This window comes from Lissotriton vulgaris, chromosome 9 (genome assembly GCF_964263255.1).
Source record: "Lissotriton vulgaris chromosome 9, aLisVul1.2, whole genome shotgun sequence".
NCBI classification, from domain to species: Eukaryota; Metazoa; Chordata; class Amphibia; order Caudata; family Salamandridae; genus Lissotriton; species Lissotriton vulgaris.
In genome coordinates this window covers 188926078-188943746 of record NC_141697.1, presented here as the reverse complement: position 1 = coordinate 188943746, position 17669 = coordinate 188926078, and the positions used below count along the sequence as shown (strand labels likewise).

Below are 17669 nucleotides of genomic sequence, written 5' to 3'. Positions count from 1 at the left end.
TTGTTTCCATCGCTCAGCCTCGACCGAGGGGTGAGCCAGCTTGCTGCCGGCTGCGAGTGGGGGCCCCGTCCCGCGGCCCCGTTTCACGGTCTCCGGGGTTCGGTGGTTCGGGGTCTCTGACCTGCGGCCTTCACCGGGTTGACTGCGGTTGCGGACGAAGACTGGTCACCCCTCGCAAATTGCACTTTCGTGGTCTTGCCTATCCCCCCCGAAGATGCCAGATTCACCCGGGGAGGTGATTGCGACCGATGTCGGGCATGAAACTATGAATCGAGCGGTGCATGAACCATCACTGAGGTCGATACTAGCAGAACTGTGGGCACTTCGCTCACATGCGGACACTTTGGTGAGCAAATTGGACACGCCCTTATCCGCGATGCTCCGGCCTGGGCCCTATCGTTGGAACCAGAATCTACAGCCATTCAGACCGCGGCCATTTTGATTCCGTGCGAGAGCCCCGTGAGGAAACAGGCATTGGAACCATCGAATGGTCCCCTGGGAGATTGTGTTCCCGAGGACGTCATGATCTTGCTGAACCTTCCACCACCACGGGCTTTGGAGACAACATCAGGCGTGCCCCCCCCCCGGAGACTTTTGTGTGTGACTCTATTTTCTTTGTGATCGTCTTCTCCTTTCCTGGTGACGCTGCGACTCCTGTGCAAGACACATTAGAACTGTTAAACTAGGAGGGAGAGTCCGTCTGCGTCTACAGTTCCTGTGGACTCACTGCCTGCCGGTAGCCATGGACTGCTTTCTGATGACTCTCTGCCTCTTTATTGCTTCTTCTTGGGCCTTTGGGTCTCGCAGGGAGGGGCTCGCGTTCTGGTTCGGAGGGGCCAAGGTTGAGATCGACTGGGTCGGGAATGGTTGGCATGGCGTTTATACATGTTGGACTCGTAATTGTTTGCTTTGAGAGGCTCGGCGGTGTCACCCGGTACCCTCTACTTTAATTTATTTTGTCGTTTTAAACTTGTCTTTATAATGATAGGGGGTGGCTGTCTCAGGCGGGGGGTCTAAAGGGGCCGGGAGCCCACAAGGAAATGCCCTCCTCCGTTTTTTCTCCTACCTTTGGGGTTTTAGTTATTAGGGGCGACAGGCACGCTGCTAGTGGGGTCAGGCTATAGCCATTTGCCGGGGTGCAGGGTGGGGGGTTGCAGTTTTTTTTTTATTTTGCCCTTTTTATTTTCTATGGCCTTTCTTTCTTTCTTCCTTTCCCCTTTTTAAGGATCAGTCTAGCTATGAATCCACTAGACTCTTATTGTGGTGTCGTATTTCGTGCTGATGCTCTTATGATATCCTGACTTTTGGGTGGGCGGGCTCTGAGTGCCGGAGCAATATGGAATGTGACTTTTGTTATCTTTCGTACAGGTCTCAATGCTCTGGTGTCACATTTCTATTATAGTGGTTATTTCATGCAAATCCTGTTGTTACCCTGCCCCCCGCATTCTGTTGGATTGTATAGCACCTGATCCTATCGTATAAAATATAAAATGAAACCTCTGTCTCATCCTGTAACCCATCTGTGCATTCCTAAATACAATTCTTATCCTGAATCGTTGCCGGACCTCGGGATTGTCGACTGATGAACCGTTTTGTACAGTGTTATTGGAGATTTTAATTTTCTTAGCGGCCAGGCCCCGTGGTTGTAGGCCCGTACTTGTATTTTTATTGAATGCAATAATATAGGTTTAAAAAAAAAAAAAAAGTGGCTGAGAGGCCGATGAAGATCAGGGCAGCCGATTCTCCCTGGTCTAGGAGGGCTCTGATTTCATCAGTGGTTGCGATTATTATTATTATTATTATTAATTTGGTAAGGAGCACAGCTCTCTGAGGTTCCCGGCGCCATCAGACAGAAGGCAAAAGAAAAGGAGGACACCTACTAACTAAATAGCCAAGTTTTTAGGCCCCTGCGAAAGTTGTTATAGCTGGTTTCGTGCCGGAGAAGCGCAGGGAGCGAATTCCATAGAAACGGGGCCAGGTAAGAGAAGGATCGACCACCCAACTGCGTCCGTTTGATCCTGGGGACTAGAAATTTGGCCTGAGAGGAGGATCGAGGAGGGCGTGTAGGAAGATAGGGATGGGCTAAGGCACTCAAACACTGAGGCGCTGTGCCCGATTTGAACTTATGCATGTAGCATAGAGCCTTAAATTTGGTACAATTCTCTATCCTAAGCCAATGAAGGTCACGGAGAGAACCTGAGATGGAGGCCTTTTTGGGTACATGGCAGAGCAGTCTGGCCGCGGAGTTCTGCACTACCTGCAGTTTTCGAGCCACCTCCTCACTGGCTCCGAAGTACAGGACGTTGCCATAGTCCAGCCTGGACGTAATCAAGGCCTAGATTACTGTTCTTTGTGTGGGACTAGGCAACATCCAGAGCATTTTTCTGAGCCATTTAAGGATGGTGAAGCAGGTTGAGGCGACCTTGACTGCCTGCTGCCTCATGGATAGCTGGTCATCTATAACTACGCCTAAATTACGAGCTGATTGCACCGGTTGAGGCAAATCACCCATTTAAGGAGGCCAATAATGGGGGCCCCAGAGATCTTTGTTTTTCCCAAGAATAAGAACTTCAGTTTTTCCACTGTTTAGTTTCAACCGATTGGTGTGCATCCAGCTAGCTATCCTTTGCAGCCCTACCTGGAGAGATGACACCATAGATGCCTCATTGGTGGACAAATAGAAGATCAGGGTGGTTTGGGTGCTGTGGTTTGTGCGGAAAGCGGATTGGGATGTGCCCAGAAGATTGTTGTTATCAAGGTATTCTGTGAGTTAGCGGTTGATGGTCTTTCAAGGACTATTTAATTACACATGACTCGACTCCCGGAGAGGGAGAGAGAGGGGGTCCTAGGGAAAAATATTTAAAGACCCATCCAGTTTCAATCCCCATTTCTTACAAGTACATAACAAAAGGAAACTGGAGGTCTGGTAAGGAAAGGTGAGAAAAACTACGCAGAACGAATGTAGAAGCAGGACTTACACCAAATCATTAAACTGGCTGACAATCAGTGACAGTAAAAGAATGATGATGCTAATGCGACTAAGTGTCAGAAGAAACCCTGAGGAGGGCAGAAAAAAAGATGTGGATTCCCATCAAACGCCCTTAATGGCCAGTGTCATCATTTGGAAAACCAACGTGAACCCTGTCTCCTCAGCTCTTCTGGCACCGAGCCAAACACTGGTAGACTAGGTTTTTTAGAGACAAGGATAGAGAATGCAGTGCAAGACAGTGAAAGTGTGAGTGAATTAAAAAAGATACATCAGTGGTCCCAGATACCTTTATTGATGACCACTGGTGAACTTCATAAAAAAATACAGTGTCGGTTTTGAATTGATCAACCGAAAGTGGTCTACTAGTTTTAGCCGTAGCGGGTTTAAAAGACCCAAGGCTTTCTTCAGGACCTAGTTATTGTAGCTACTGCATAAAGTACTCAGTGACTCAGGCTTGAGAAAGAGGCATCGCCCTCTCCGTTGATACCTCGGTTTGTGTCCTGAGGCCGGTGACCTCCCCCTGCGAGGCGAGGTGAGGTGGGTTACCCCACACAGGATAGGTTTGAATATTCATCTATCCTGTACAGAGGTATTGTGATTTGTCACATGTATTAATACTGTGATGTTTCTAAACTGTTTTGTTATCACTGTTTTTTCAAATGTGTACTTTCACTGTCTTGCACTGCATTCTCTATCCTTGTCTCTAAAAAACTTAGTCTACCAGTGTTTGGCTCGGTGCCAGAAGAGCTGAGGAGACAGGGTTCACGTTTTTTTTTTTTTTTTGACATTTCTAAAGCGCGACAAATACCCTCAGGCGTCTTGGCGCTGATAAAAACAGTTACTTGTAGAAAGGAAAGCGGGGGAGGGAGGGGAGTCACTGATCAAACAACCATGTTTTCAGGAGTTTGCGGAAGTGAAGGAGGGAGGGACTCTGCCTAATGTTTTGGGGAAGAGTATTCCAAAGCTTCGGGGCTGCTACCAAAAAGCGTCGATCGCCCCACGACACCGTCTTGGTGCGAGGAATAACCAGTTGGTTGAGGGTAGCTGAACTGAACAGTCTGCTTGGTTTGTACAGTTGCAACTGCTCTTTCAGGAAGTGTGGTCCTTGGTTTTTGAGTGCTTTATATACAATGCATAAGGACTTGAAGTGTATTCTGTTGCGAATAGTAAGCCAGTGGTATTCCTTTATACTTTTTGATATTGGCTCATATTTTGTTTTCCCAGAGAGCAGACGTGCTGCTGCGTTCTGAATAGATTGTAGTTTACTTATGACTCTGGATTGTGCATTGAGGAAAAGACAGTTGCATTAATCCAGAGTTGATCGCACTAAGGAGCTGACCAAAGTTTTGATTGCTGACTCCGGGAGGAAGGGGCGAATTTTTCTAATCATCTTCAACTTTAGATGAGCAGTAGATACTGTTTTATTTGCATGGTCCATGAAGTTTAGACCTTCGTCGAAGATTATTCCCAAATTCCTGACTTTGGCTGTCGGGCTTGGAGGGATGCCAAAAGCTTCTGGCCACTAGCTTGATGGCCAGGCTGGGAGAAGAGGTCCGAAGATGACCACCTCCGTTTTTTCTGAGTTCAATTTCAGACAATTGGTGGCCATCCATTCTCCTATATCTAACAGTCCCTTTTTGAATTTTTCTGCCACTTGATCTCCGTCGCCTTTGATAGCTAATACCAACTGGGTATCGTCGGCATAGGAGGTTAGGCTCATCCTGTGTGCTTTGATGGTATTAGCAAGGTCCGACACATAGATGTTAAATAGTGTCGGACTAAGGGATGAGCCTTGAGGAACTCCACATGGTGATGAGAGTGGTGCCGATTGAAAGGGTCCTAGGGTGACAGCCTGCGTTCTTCTGGCCAGAAAAGAGGCAAGTAGGTCTCTAGCTAAGTGACAGATACCGAACCCCTCGACACGGTCGACCAAGATGGTGTGGTCGACCGTGTCAAAGGCCGCTGATAAATCCAACATTACCAGGATAGCTGACCCCCCCTGATCCCGGATTGCCCTGATATCATCAGCAGCCTTAATTAAGGCTGTCTCTGTCCCGTGGTATTTCCGAAACCCGAATTGCGTGTCATCCAAGAGGTGGTGTTTTTCGATGTATTCAGATATCTGGGTGTTCATAGCTTTTTCAATTACTTTGGCTACGAACGGGAGACTCGCAATGGGCCGGTAGTTTTTTAGCTCGTTTTTGTCAAGGGAAGGTTTTTTAGCAGGAGTTTTAATAGGGTTTTTTTAGGGGGTCTGGATATGTGCCTGAGAGCAGAATGGAGTTACAGACTTGAGTAAGTAATGGAATAATAGACTCCATTACCGGCGGGAGGACTTAAAAAGGACAAGGGTCCAGGGCCGATCCTGATTTAATTGTTGACACTATGGTTATTATATGGTCCGTTGTGACTGGTTGAAAACTAGTGAACGTGTTAGCTGGAAGTAGTGTGGAGGAATTATCTTTCCTTGGGGGTGATTTGTCCGAGAAGGCCTGATAGATATCATCAACTTTAGTGAAGAAAAAGGAGGCTAGAGAGTCACATAGAGCCTGCGACGGGGGGGGGGGGGAGTAATATCCGAGGTATTGCCTGACAATGATTTAGTGATTTGATACAATCGTCTGCTTGAGTTTTTAGCTTTTTGGATTTGGTCAGAGTAAAAAGCTTTTTTCGCCTTTGTAATCATGGCTTTATAGAGTGCCAGTGATTCCTTGTAGCTTGCTTTACTGGCTGTGTCATAGGTTTTCCTCCAGTGCCTTTCCTTGTTCCGGTTAATTTGTTTTTGTGACCTTAATTCCTCGTTGTACCATGGGGCAGTGGGTTTAGCTCTATTTTTAGATAATACTTTAGTAGGAGCTAGTTGATTCGTAGCCTGGCCCAACCAGGTTTGAAATTGAAGTAGTGCAGAATTGGGTTCGGTGGACAGCATTGGACGAGTACAGTCCAGCTTTGATCTGAGGTCGTCCTGATTTATATTTTTCCAATCTTTAAAATGTTTTTGAGGTAGATTTCTTATTGGAAGGGGTATTGATGGTAAGTTTAGCAAATATTGCGTAATGGTCTGTCCACGGCATGGGTAGGATATTGGTTATTTGTAGACCTTCTACATTGGAAAATATGGCATCCAAGGTATGGCCAGCTGAGTGGGTAGGGGAAGTAACCCGTTGTTTTAACCCTAGTGTTTCCATGTCGGAAATTAGGGTGGCAGTATCTGTTAGGTGACCTTGGTCCAAATGAAAGTTCAGGTCACCTAGGACCGTAAACGCACTTTCAGTGGAGACTGATTCCATCGTTGTATTAATATTAGTTAGGAATGCTGTTTTCGTTCCAGGGGGGAGATATATCAGTATTCCTTTAAAGTTAAAAAGGGGTGATAACTTGATGGCAAACTGCATGGCTTCACAGGATATGGATGGGATAGAATTCGTTCTGACAGGATATAGATCTCTGGCTATTATGACCAGTCCACCCCCTCTTTGTCTGAATCTATCCTGGCGGTATGCTTTATATCCTTCAGGTACTGCAATAGCTAAATCTGGCTCTGATGATTCATCAGTCCGAGTTTCTGTAACAAACAGTATATCCAGTTTGAAATCAGTTATAAGGTATGAAATCTCCTGCCTATGCTTACAAAGTGAGTGGGCGTTAATCAAGCCAATTGTTGTAACATCAGCCTTTTCCTTCCTTGCTTGTTTAGTATTGGCGAGGGGTAATCGTATAGGTATTGTGCAGGTACAATGGGGACAGTATGTGGCGAGGTCACTGTGGATTTCGGAGGGGTCTATTCTAGCACAGCAAGTGTTGGGTGATGGCCGGAGTGTCAATAGGCAATGTTGGGTATAGGTCCGGTCGATGTTTGGCGCCAGTCGGGCAGGGGTTGTGGCCCTGGGCCCGGTCCCGGCGCGGACGGGCGCAGACGGGCTTGCCTCTGGCGCGCCTCCGGAAGGTCCTGTGATTTTGTACATGTGAAGGGACGGGGAGGGCGGGTGGATTGAAAGCACTAGACCGCAACCCTTACCTCCCTCAAGATGGCGGGTGAGGTGGGTCAGGTCACGTGACAGCGCCTGGAGACGGCAGCGCTGTAGCCAGGAGGAGCCTGAGTTCGCGCCTCTAGCGAAGCAATCTCGCTCTGAGGTAAGGGCAAATCTGATTTGCAATTAAAATATCTACACAATTAAAATTTCACTACATGATCAAACAATTAGCAATACTCTGCGAGTGGTAAAAAAGAATAGAGAGAGAGTCCCCCGGCTTCCGCCTCAGGGGAGAGCGTTTACAAGTGAAAGTTTTGCCAAACGCCGCAATTCCGCCCCTTATGTATTCTAAGAGGGCAGGGGGATTGAAAGCACTAGACCGCAACCCTTACCTCCCTCAAGACGGCGGGCGAGGTGGGTCAGGTCACGTGACAGCGCCTGGAGACGGCAGCGGTGTAGCCAGGAGGAGCCTGAGTTCGCGCCTCTAGCGAAGCAATCTCGCTCTGAGGTAAGGGCAAATCTGATTTGCAATTAAAATATCTACACAATTAAAATTTCACTACATGATCAAACAATTAGCAATACTCTGCGAGTGGTAAAAAAGAATAGAGAGAGAGTCCCCCGGCTTCCGCCTCAGGGGAGAGCGTTTACAAGTGAAAGTTTTGCCAAACGCCGCAATTCCGCCCCTTATGTATTCTAAGAGGGCGGGGGGATTGAAAGCACTAGACCGCAACCCTTACCTCCCTCAAGATGGCGGGTGAGGTGGGTCAGGTCACGTGACAGCGCCTGGAGACGGCAGCGCTGTAGCCAGGAGGAGCCTAAGTTCGCGCCTCTAGCGAAGCAATCTCGCTCTGAGGTAAGGGCAAATCTGATTTGCAATTAAAATATCTACACAATTAAAATTTCACTACATGATCAAACAATTAGCAATACTCTGCGAGTGGTAAAAAAGAATAGAGAGTCCCCCGGCTTCCGCCTCAGGGGAGAGCGTTTACAAGTGAAAGTTGGCTTTCCAAATGATGACACTGGCCATTAAGGGCGTTTGATGGGAATCCACATCTTTTTTTCTGCCCTCCTCAGGGTTTCTTCTGACATTTAGTCGTATTATCATCATCATTCTTTTACTGTCACTGATTGTCAGCCAGTTTAATGATTTGGTGTAAGTCCTGCTTCTACATTTGTTCTGCGTAGTTTTTCTTACCTTTCCTTACCAGACCTCCAGTTTCCTTTTGTTATGTACTTTCAAGGACTATGGCAGGAAAAGGGAGCAAGGAGATGGGCAGTAGTTCTTGAGCCTGTGAGGGTCGGCCGACGGTTTCTTTAGGACAGGTTTGACTTCTGCGTGTTTCCACTTATCTGGGAAGGCGGCGGAGGTGAGGATGTATTGAAGATTGCTGTGAGCTTGTTGCTGGTGGTACAGTTGATGAGGTTGAACATGTGGTGTGTACAGGGGCCGGAGGGAGCTCCTGAGTGGATGATGGAGTGCATGATGTCAGTGGTGACACGACCTCCCCGACTACGCCAGACTCCACCTTCCCTGTGAACACCACCAGCGCCAACCGTCTGACCTCCTGGTCCAACGCCATCGACGACAAGACACAACTCCATTCACTAAGGATCTCCTTCTGACCCGTGCCTACACCACGTATTCAACAAAGCAGACGCAGCCATGGCACCCCAACTACGGAAGGTCATCAACATCTCCTTCGAAACAGCGGCATTCCCGGAAAGCTGGAAGCACGCCAAAATCAACACCCTTCTCAAGAAGCCCAAAGCGGACCAGAACTTTCGGCCCATCTGCCTGCTCCTTTCCCGGCAAATGTCATCGAGAAAATTGTCAACATGCAACTGGACCGCCACCTCGAAGACAACAACATCTTGGACCCGTCCCAGTCCGGATTCAGACAAAATCACAGCACAGAGACAGCCCTCAATGCCGCCACAGACGACATCAGGTGCCAACTAGGCAACGGCGAAACATCAGCCCTCATCCTCCTGGACCTGTCAGCCGCCTTAGACACGGTCTGCCATCGCACTCTAAAAACACGCCTCCTAGAAGCCGGAATCCAAGAGAAGGCTATTGACTGGACCACGTCCTTCCTCTCCGGCAGAACCCAGTGCGTCCGCCTCCCACGCTTCCAATCCGAAGCCACCAACATCATCTGCGGCGTCCCCCAGGGCTCATCCCTCAGCCCAACGCGGTTCAACGTCTACATGGCCCCCCTCGCACAAGTTGCCCGCCATCACGACCTCAACATCATCTCCTAGGCTGACGACACCCAGCTCATCCTCTCCCTCACCAAGGACCCACACACCGCCAAAACCAACCTCCACGAGGGAATGAAGGCCTTCGCCGATTGGATGAGAAGCAGCCGTCTGAAGCTGAACTCAGACAAGACGGAGGTCCTCATCCTCGGACCCACCCCCTCAGCCTGGGACGACTCCTGGTGGCCGACCACACTGGAAACAGCACCAACACCCACCGACCATGCACGCAATCTAGGATTCATCCTCCCTCTCCATGTCTAAGCAGGCCAACGCCATCTCCTCCTCCTGCTACAACACCCTCTGCATGCTCCGCAGGATCTACAAGTGGATCCCGACCAAAAAACAAGAAGAACGGTGACACAGGCCCTCATCAGCAGCAGACTGGACTACGGCAACGTACTCTACGCAGGAATCCCAGCCAAACACATATGACGACTACAACACATCCAAAACGCCTCCGCCCGACTGGTCGTCAACGTCCCCCGCCCCAGCCACATCACCCCCCCCACCTGAGAGTCCTACACTGGCTCCCCGTCGACAAGAGGATCACCTTCAAGCTCCTCACCCACGCACACAAAGCACTCCACAACACCGGACCGACCAGCCTACCTGAACAGCAGGCTCAGCTTCCACACCCCCACCCGCCAGCTCCGCTCTGCCAGCCTCGCCCTCGCCGCTGTCCCCCGCATCCAACGAACGACCTCCGGCGGCAGATCCTTCTCCTACCTCGCCACCAAGATCTGGAACACCCTCCCTACCCACATACGGCAGACCCAAGACCTACTCGCCTTCAGAAGACTCCTCAAGACCTGGCTCTTCGAGCAGTAGCAGCACCCCCCTCCCCTCAGCGCCTTGGGACCCTCACGGGTGAGTAGCACGCTCTACAAGTACTTTGATTGATTGATTGATTGATTGATTGATTGATGCTGTGTGTGGTAAGCTGGTCCCAAACGGTGATCCGGTGTTTGGAGATTGTAACTGTGGGAGCGAGGAGGCTGAGGGAGTCAGCAGCAGCTGGTTGGAGTTGGAGTTTTTGTAGATGGCGACAGAGGATAATTGGAAAATAAAAAATAAGTGCCGGGGCTCTCGTCAGGAGGCAGCTTCCCGTTAGCGCCGTTTAAAACAGAACCAACTAGTAACCATGAAAGTGGGTAGGAAGTGTGGGATAATGGCCAGAGCTGTAGGCTTCGAAGCTGGGAAACCAGGTTCAAGTCTCAGCATTGGCACAACATCCTGTGATTCTGGGCGAATCACTTAATCTGCCCATGCCTAACATAAATGAATGTGTCTTTAACTTGTGCTCAAAAGCGCTGGTGATGATGATTAAGCGCTAATACTGAGCACCGGAAATCACTGGCTCAAATTAGGCACTGGAAGGTGGAGATATTGTTGTGGAAGAAGTCCACTAGGGTGTTACTGTGTACTTGGGAGAGGGTGATGATATTTTCAGTTGCTGAGTGGTTGGAGAATGTCTTGACAGTACTGAAAAGTTATTTGCTGTGGTTGGAGTTAGCTTTGATGTGATCAGCTAGAGTGTTTCTTCTGGTCTCTTTCAGCAGTCAGTGGTAGTGGTTGAGCAATGTCTTGGAGGTGGTCCGGTCGGAGGGCTCCTTGCTGGTGCGCCATTTCCTTTCCAGTTGCTTACAGTTGTTCTAGTTGATTCCTTTGCTGGCAGTGAAGATAGGGTCCAGCGTGTGCCCTGCGATATGTGTAGGGTCGGTGACAAGCTGGGTGAGGCGGATGTTGTTCATGCTTTCGAGATGGTTGGGTGTGTTGGTGTCGTTGGGGTTGTCGAGGTCTCTGAGGAATATGCAGTGTTCGGTGTTTGATGGCTTTAGGAGCGATGGATTCGGGGATGGTGTCGCAGAAGCCTGCCTGTGATCCTGGAGGTCTGTAGGCGATGATGCCTCTGATGGGGTTTTTTCCATCTGTTCTGAGTTGGAAGTCGAGGTGTTCCATGATTGGGGTTTTAGCATCCGTGGGCTGGTGCAGTGGATGGATTCTTTGTGGAAAATGGTGATTATGCCTCCATGGTGTGCTAGCTAGTAGCCGTGCGGTGTGACGATGTCAGGTGATTATGCAGGGTTGATCCAGGTCTCGGTGAGGAAGACAATGTCAGGGAGAGGGAGGTGTTGGTATCCCAGATCTCGGTGGCATGTTGCAGAGCGATTGGGCGTTGAGCAGGAGGCAGTGGATTTGTCCAAATGCAGTTGTGGTTGGCATAGTGGCGGTGGTTGCTTGGGTGGGTGCCCCGGTGTTGCAGGAGAAGAGACAGTGGCGGCAAGCGAAGAGTCCCACTGCTGAGCGCCGAGAGGTGTGGCAGCAGTTGTTGTTGCGGTGTCTGGGGTCCAAGGCTGTGAGCTCGGCGCTGGTGTAGCTGCAGGTGACAGGAGATCCAGGGTTACTAGCACTGGGCGCGGTCCAGGTGCAGACAGGTGCCAATGGGCTTGCCTTTGGCACGCCCGCTGCACATGCACACATCCGCTGAATGGCCACACTGCAGCCTTAATTAAGTAGGTCCTGAGAGGGGCGCTCTGTAGTTGGGAGTGGCGGGAGTGGCAGGAAAGCTCTCCTTGGGAAAGCAAGCGACACAGGTACAGGAAAAACATTGCAAACAAAATCCCAAATGAACAGAAAGAGGCAGAAAATAATATAAAACTAATAACAATAATATGAGAACAATATCAAAACAACAACGAATCTGAATAACAGGCACGGAAACCGCAAGAGCAGAAACAGAGGTCAAACAGAGAAAGGCAGCGGGCAAGACTAACTGCATCTTGTAATACAAAAGGCAAACCTATGGGCAGAAACAACCACCTCTTCCTCTCTTATCTTTTTTGTGCAAAAATCTCTGTTGCAGTGGCAGAGATTTCTGAATTCATAAACCTACGTTTTAACAGTAAATGTGGGAGTGGCTGGAAAATGAAGAATACTTACTATTAAATGGGGGTGGCAAAAGAGTAAGCACCTTGTTACTCACAGACATCTACAGTTACTGAAGCCCTACAGGTGACAACCCAATAGTAATAATCAATCGAGTAAATTAAGCACCACACATGGCCACTCACGTTTAGTAAAAACACGCCCATAGAAAAGGAATAAGAGACTTAAAATAACACCACTTAGGAAATAATGTTTAATAACTAAAATTATTTAAACTGTTTAAAATATATATTCACCGTTTAAAATTAGAGAATTCTATGTCATTATTTAGCATTGCCATCCTTTTCACTGTTACTAATAAATGCAAACATATTCAAATAAAAATATCACTGTGGGTGGAATTTTCTTTAACTTATTCTATAAGTATAATTTATCAAACGTACTTTAATTAAATAATTATTTAATACACATTAAAGTTAATATTGTAATGTTCTGTGACATTTTATTTGAATAGTTCTTTGAACTATTAAAATAAAAGAATAATTTTTATTATTTTACATTTATAATTTACATTAAGATATTTCAATTTCTTTTAAAGAATAATAAACTTTATTATGTTTCTCTATATTTTCCCAAGGGGAGAAAAGTTGTCACTTTACACTTGCATTACACTCTGTGTTGGGAGGCACCACAAGGTGGAGGAAAAATGTAAGACTACACTTTGCAAATGGTGAATAACAAAAAGGTGTAGCTGTACCCGCTTCCATGCGGTGCACATTTCCCCGCTGTGTGGGCGAATTATACGCGTGTCCAAATCGGACGGCTCCCAGCTGTCCGACACACACGCCCACCATTACGTCAGACAGCCGTGGGCCATCCGACGGATGGAAGAGGGTACACTTAGGTGCAGTTGTAGGTTTACACACAAGTAAATCTACTTGTAAATTTAACTTTGTGATTCTAGACCCTTGATCACAGTGTAATTTCCACCTGACTTATGATATGAAATCAGACATAACTGAGTTTGTGCATGGTTTTAGATTTACAGCAGCAATCAGAATGAGGCTGTAGGTTTTGTAGTTACACGGTCTAGTTTCCAGCAACTCCCAAACCATCCCTGCGTGCCTTTAACAAGGGGGTTTATATGAGATATATAACTGCAGGAGTAATTACTTTTAAGTATCTTACAGCCAAAGGGCAAGTTTACAAACTCAGAGTCAATGACAAACAGATACAATAAAATGCAACACCTACCTTCATAAGCTGAATTCTGTGACCAGCAGCCCTACAATAGAGTTGTAAAAACTGAATCAATTGGAAACTAATACAGATTATGTTGATAAGTGTTTTACAAACGTAACATTATGAAAAGAAAAGGACAGCATATTGTATAATAATATCATTGTGAGAAAATTTAAACTGCCCACAAATATAAATACATTGTTTAAAGTATCATTGACACTAATCAAAAGTGAATGCTAGCTATAACTGGCTCAATATACAGAAAGCAGGGAACGGCATGTGGTATATGCCTCAAATGTAAAAACAAGGGCGGCGGAAGGAAATGTCTAGGGTTACCTAACTCAATGAATCAATCAAAAATAGTCAATCAAAGTTATCTTTAGCAAGGAAGGTAATCACCACAACAAGAGTAAGGTTACTTATGCTCTGCACAATTAAAAGGGGAACTCCAGTATGACTAAGTTAGTTAAGTTTTGCACCAATGTTTTCAGTACAAGAGACTTGGTGACTACATTTAGAACTACAGAGTTTTCTCAAAATTAGGATTGCACACATAGTCTCTTTTAATTGTTAATACATCATGCAAATCACTTTTTGAGGATGGGTGCACCTGACCAGTCTTAGCCCGCACCACTTGGTGCGCAGCATTCTGTCACCAGTAGAGACTCAGGTCATGACGGCTGGGTGATGATAGACTCTGCTCATTATGAAGCCCTGGGCTCCCAGAATCCTCAAGGCAGACAGCTGAACAGCAAGGGTGCTGCCCCATGTACCCTCCACTGATTGGAAGTCAACTCAGCCTAGGCAACAGATCATGATACAGAAATAATTCAACATGTGAATAGATGCACCATTGCAAAACAGTAACCTTTCAATAGCAATAACTTGGACACCACTGGTGTGGAGAAAGGGCATCATGTCCCATCTCATTACTAGAATTCAAAGGTCTGTCAAGACACCCAAGGCCAGGTGAAATAGAAAATCAATTAACAACAAGCCTACCTACCTGTCTGCTTCTGCAGGAAAATATGACACCAGGAGACTTTTGAGAAGACAACTGAGACTCTGTAAAGTTCTTGACGAAACCCTACACTATGCAAAACAGTTGAAAAATCAGTAGCTACAAAGGATGATGAAAAAGAAAAATCTTTAAGGGAGAGGCTGGTGCATATGGCCTAAGTATCACATTGTGCTCCGTCAGAGAGACAGATGAAGCTAAAGTACTTTAGCCCTAGTCTATGCCGCCGAAATCTTTTATAGGTATGTGAAACAAATGCACATAATGTTGGGTGGCAACATGAAGTTAAGGACAGCTAAGTCTTAGGGTCCGGGGAGTACAGAGAGGTCAGAGGCTCCACAACCATCTACTGACGGAGTTGTCATGACACCGCAAAAATGGTTTTATTGGGAATTACTTTGTGGGTGGAACAATGCATATTGCAAGTGGATACCTTGATGAACTAGGCGTTGGTCTCCGCCCTGAAAGGAGTGTTATGTTCCCTAACCTAAGCCTAAGTAGCAAAGTGACCTTTTTCTTACACTTGTCCTACCTTGCTCTGCATATTGGTTCTAGCACTGACCTTTTACCCGGTTATCTGCTGAATAAATGTTGATTGCTTTCTTTGAAACTAGCCTCATTTATTGTGTATGACGATTCTTGGTAAAACCCCCTGCACATGAAATACATAACAGGATTAACATACTCTGTACAAAAGTCATCGCTATCTTCATCCTAAGGCGACAGGGCTACTATGCATAGTTGCAATTATTGATTTAGGCTCATTTACATAATTGTCTTCACAACATATCGATTGTGGTAGTAACCCAAAGGCTACCTTTGTGGTATAAAAGAACCGCACATCCACTAGGAAACTAGAGGAAATGCTTCAACACTGACACAAGAAACTGAGATCCCAGAACTCTGAAACTTCAACACGCAGTGGTCTGACATCCCTTGCGGGGTGTCCAACTTGTGACCAAGAAGGGTCCTTCATTCTCTCCCATTAGGTAATGGGGTTTGCGCTTTCCTTGGGGATTCTTGGCTTTATACCCACATACATGCTAGGTACACTTAGGTAGGGGCCGCATAGTAGGAGTACACTTGATTACTGTCATATTTATATGCCTGCATATATTTACTGTTTTAACACCATGGTAGAATTCTAACTTCGGTTCACTCTATTGGTGCTTGTAATCTTTTACATTTGCTTCTGTCTAATGATTGTCACAGCAAACATGATTTATACTGGATGGATGCTGCTTCAATGAATGCTTATTGAAAATGTCTCTAACGTATATTCTGTGTATCTCTCTGAGACTAATTTTTGCACGATTGACTGAGCGAAAAGTACTGTACTGTTTACACGATCCCTGAAGGGTCAAGTGTTGTCATGTTTCATGGTTGCCAGAACCTATTTGCTCCTTAGTAAGGTTCTGGGGGAGTTAAGGTGGCACTATGAACTAGCTGGTCTATAGGCTGACATATCCTGTGGGGGTGTCCAGAATCAGGTGTCCAAAATCAGGCTGAACACCAATACCTTAGTTTATGTTATCTATAAACCTGCAGATCATATATATTTTAAGGAACTATACAACAGGAAAAAGGGACATTGCACATCTAAAGGAGCAACTGCCTAGGAAAACAAGACATCAATGTCATACCAAAAATGAAAAACTCAAAAGTCTGTATAAAGTAGGATGGCAAACTGTTCCTCCAATGTTCTAAGTCTTGTTTTCGTTAGCCCTAGAATGGAAACCTCCAATTGTAAAATCAGTGCAGAAGAAGCCATGGAGGATTTAACTCCATTACAGTCAAGTCCCTGGTTGAAGGCTTGTTGTCGGTTCCTTACCCAAAAGATGAAATTGGTTCATTATTTCATGCACAACAGTCTTTAATGGCATTTTACTCTAAAATGCAAAGACAGAATACCACCAAAATGAAGCACAGTGTGCCCTGGTTCTACTGGATTTATCCGCAGCATATGATACGGTCAACCATAAGCTTCTTTTGTCGCGGATATATGGTCTTGGAGTCCAGGGCACGGCATTCAAATAGCTTACATCTTTCATTAGCGGTAGGACCCAGAGAGTGCAGTTGGCATCCCATACATCGGCTTTGGGTAGCCTCTCTTGTGGTGTCCCGAAGGGATCAGCCTTGTCCCCTCTTCTCTTTAATGCCTATCTGCAGCCACTGATAGGTGCTCTCAACTCCATGGACAGACAGATCTACAACTATGCGGATGATACACAGCTTATCATCCAGATTGATAATTCAGCAGCTGCCCAAGTGAAGACCCAAAACATCCTCAAATTCATTACCAACTGGATGACGTCTAACTTTCTGAAAATCAATCCGGATAAGACTGAGGTCTTGGCCATTGCCACCGCGCTCAATTCGTGGAGTAACCTTTTCTGGCCGCAGGAGCTGGGCGTCAGCCCAGTCCCAGCCTTGGTCGTGAAGAGCCTTGGAATTAAAATAGATGCTGATCCGTCTATGTCCCAGCAGGTGTCTGCAGTAGTGTGAGCCTGCACAGTTCCGCAAGCTTGCCCCCGTTTTGAGTTTTTCCTCTCTTAGACTGATCGTGTCAGCAATGATAATTTCTCGCCTGGACTATGGTAACGCCCTTTACATCAGCCTTCCGGAGAAGTTACGGAGTCGGCTCCAGGTTACCATGAACGACGCGGCCAGGCTGATTGTTAAATTGCCCAGGAAAGCACATGCCACCCCTCTCTTGCAGCACCTGCACTGGCTCCCGGTAAGGCAGAGAGCCAAGTTTAAGGGCCTTTGCATTGCCCATAAGTCCATTCACAGCCAAGCCCCACAGTATGTAAAAGATCGTCTAGCTCTCTACCTTCCCATTCGGACTCTACGGTCCTCAGAGGCTTGCCTGCTGAAGTGTCAGCGTTTGAGGCTGGCTACTAAAGGGGGCAGAGCTTTTTCAACTGCCATTGCCCCTTTATGGAACAAACTACCAGAGATTGTGCGCAAAGAGCTCGCTCTTCTTCCATTCAGGAAAACGGTTCTTTGCCAAGAGGCGTGGGGGTCGGATGAATCTCTGTCCCTGTGCTGGGAGGCTAGGCTCCGTTTTTCTCTCCTTCTACAGCCCTTAGAGACCTGCAGGTGATAATTGCGCTCTATAAATATAAATACCAATACCAATTTCGCAGTCAGACCACAAATATTGTGGAGTTCAAGCTAAAAGAGGCAGAACAAACTACATGACGTGGGTTCTTCATCTTTAAAAGATTCTACTCCATGGTAGACGCCAGTCTGGAAAGAATTAACAGACGTCAATAGTGGATCCGGGCAA

At 46.8% G+C, this 17669-nt stretch overlaps 1 protein-coding gene across 1 annotated transcript in view; it reads right to left on the bottom strand.

The window, feature by feature from the left end:
• Nucleotides 1-17669, bottom strand: part of ABHD12B (abhydrolase domain containing 12B) — a 249505-nt gene that overhangs the window by 138787 nt on the left and 93049 nt on the right. Inside the window, exon 5 of the mRNA XM_086937311.1 lies at nt 13372-13402. Coding sequence (XP_086793437.1) covers nt 13372-13402 — 31 coding nt within the window. The remainder of the gene's footprint in view (nt 1-13371; nt 13403-17669) is intronic.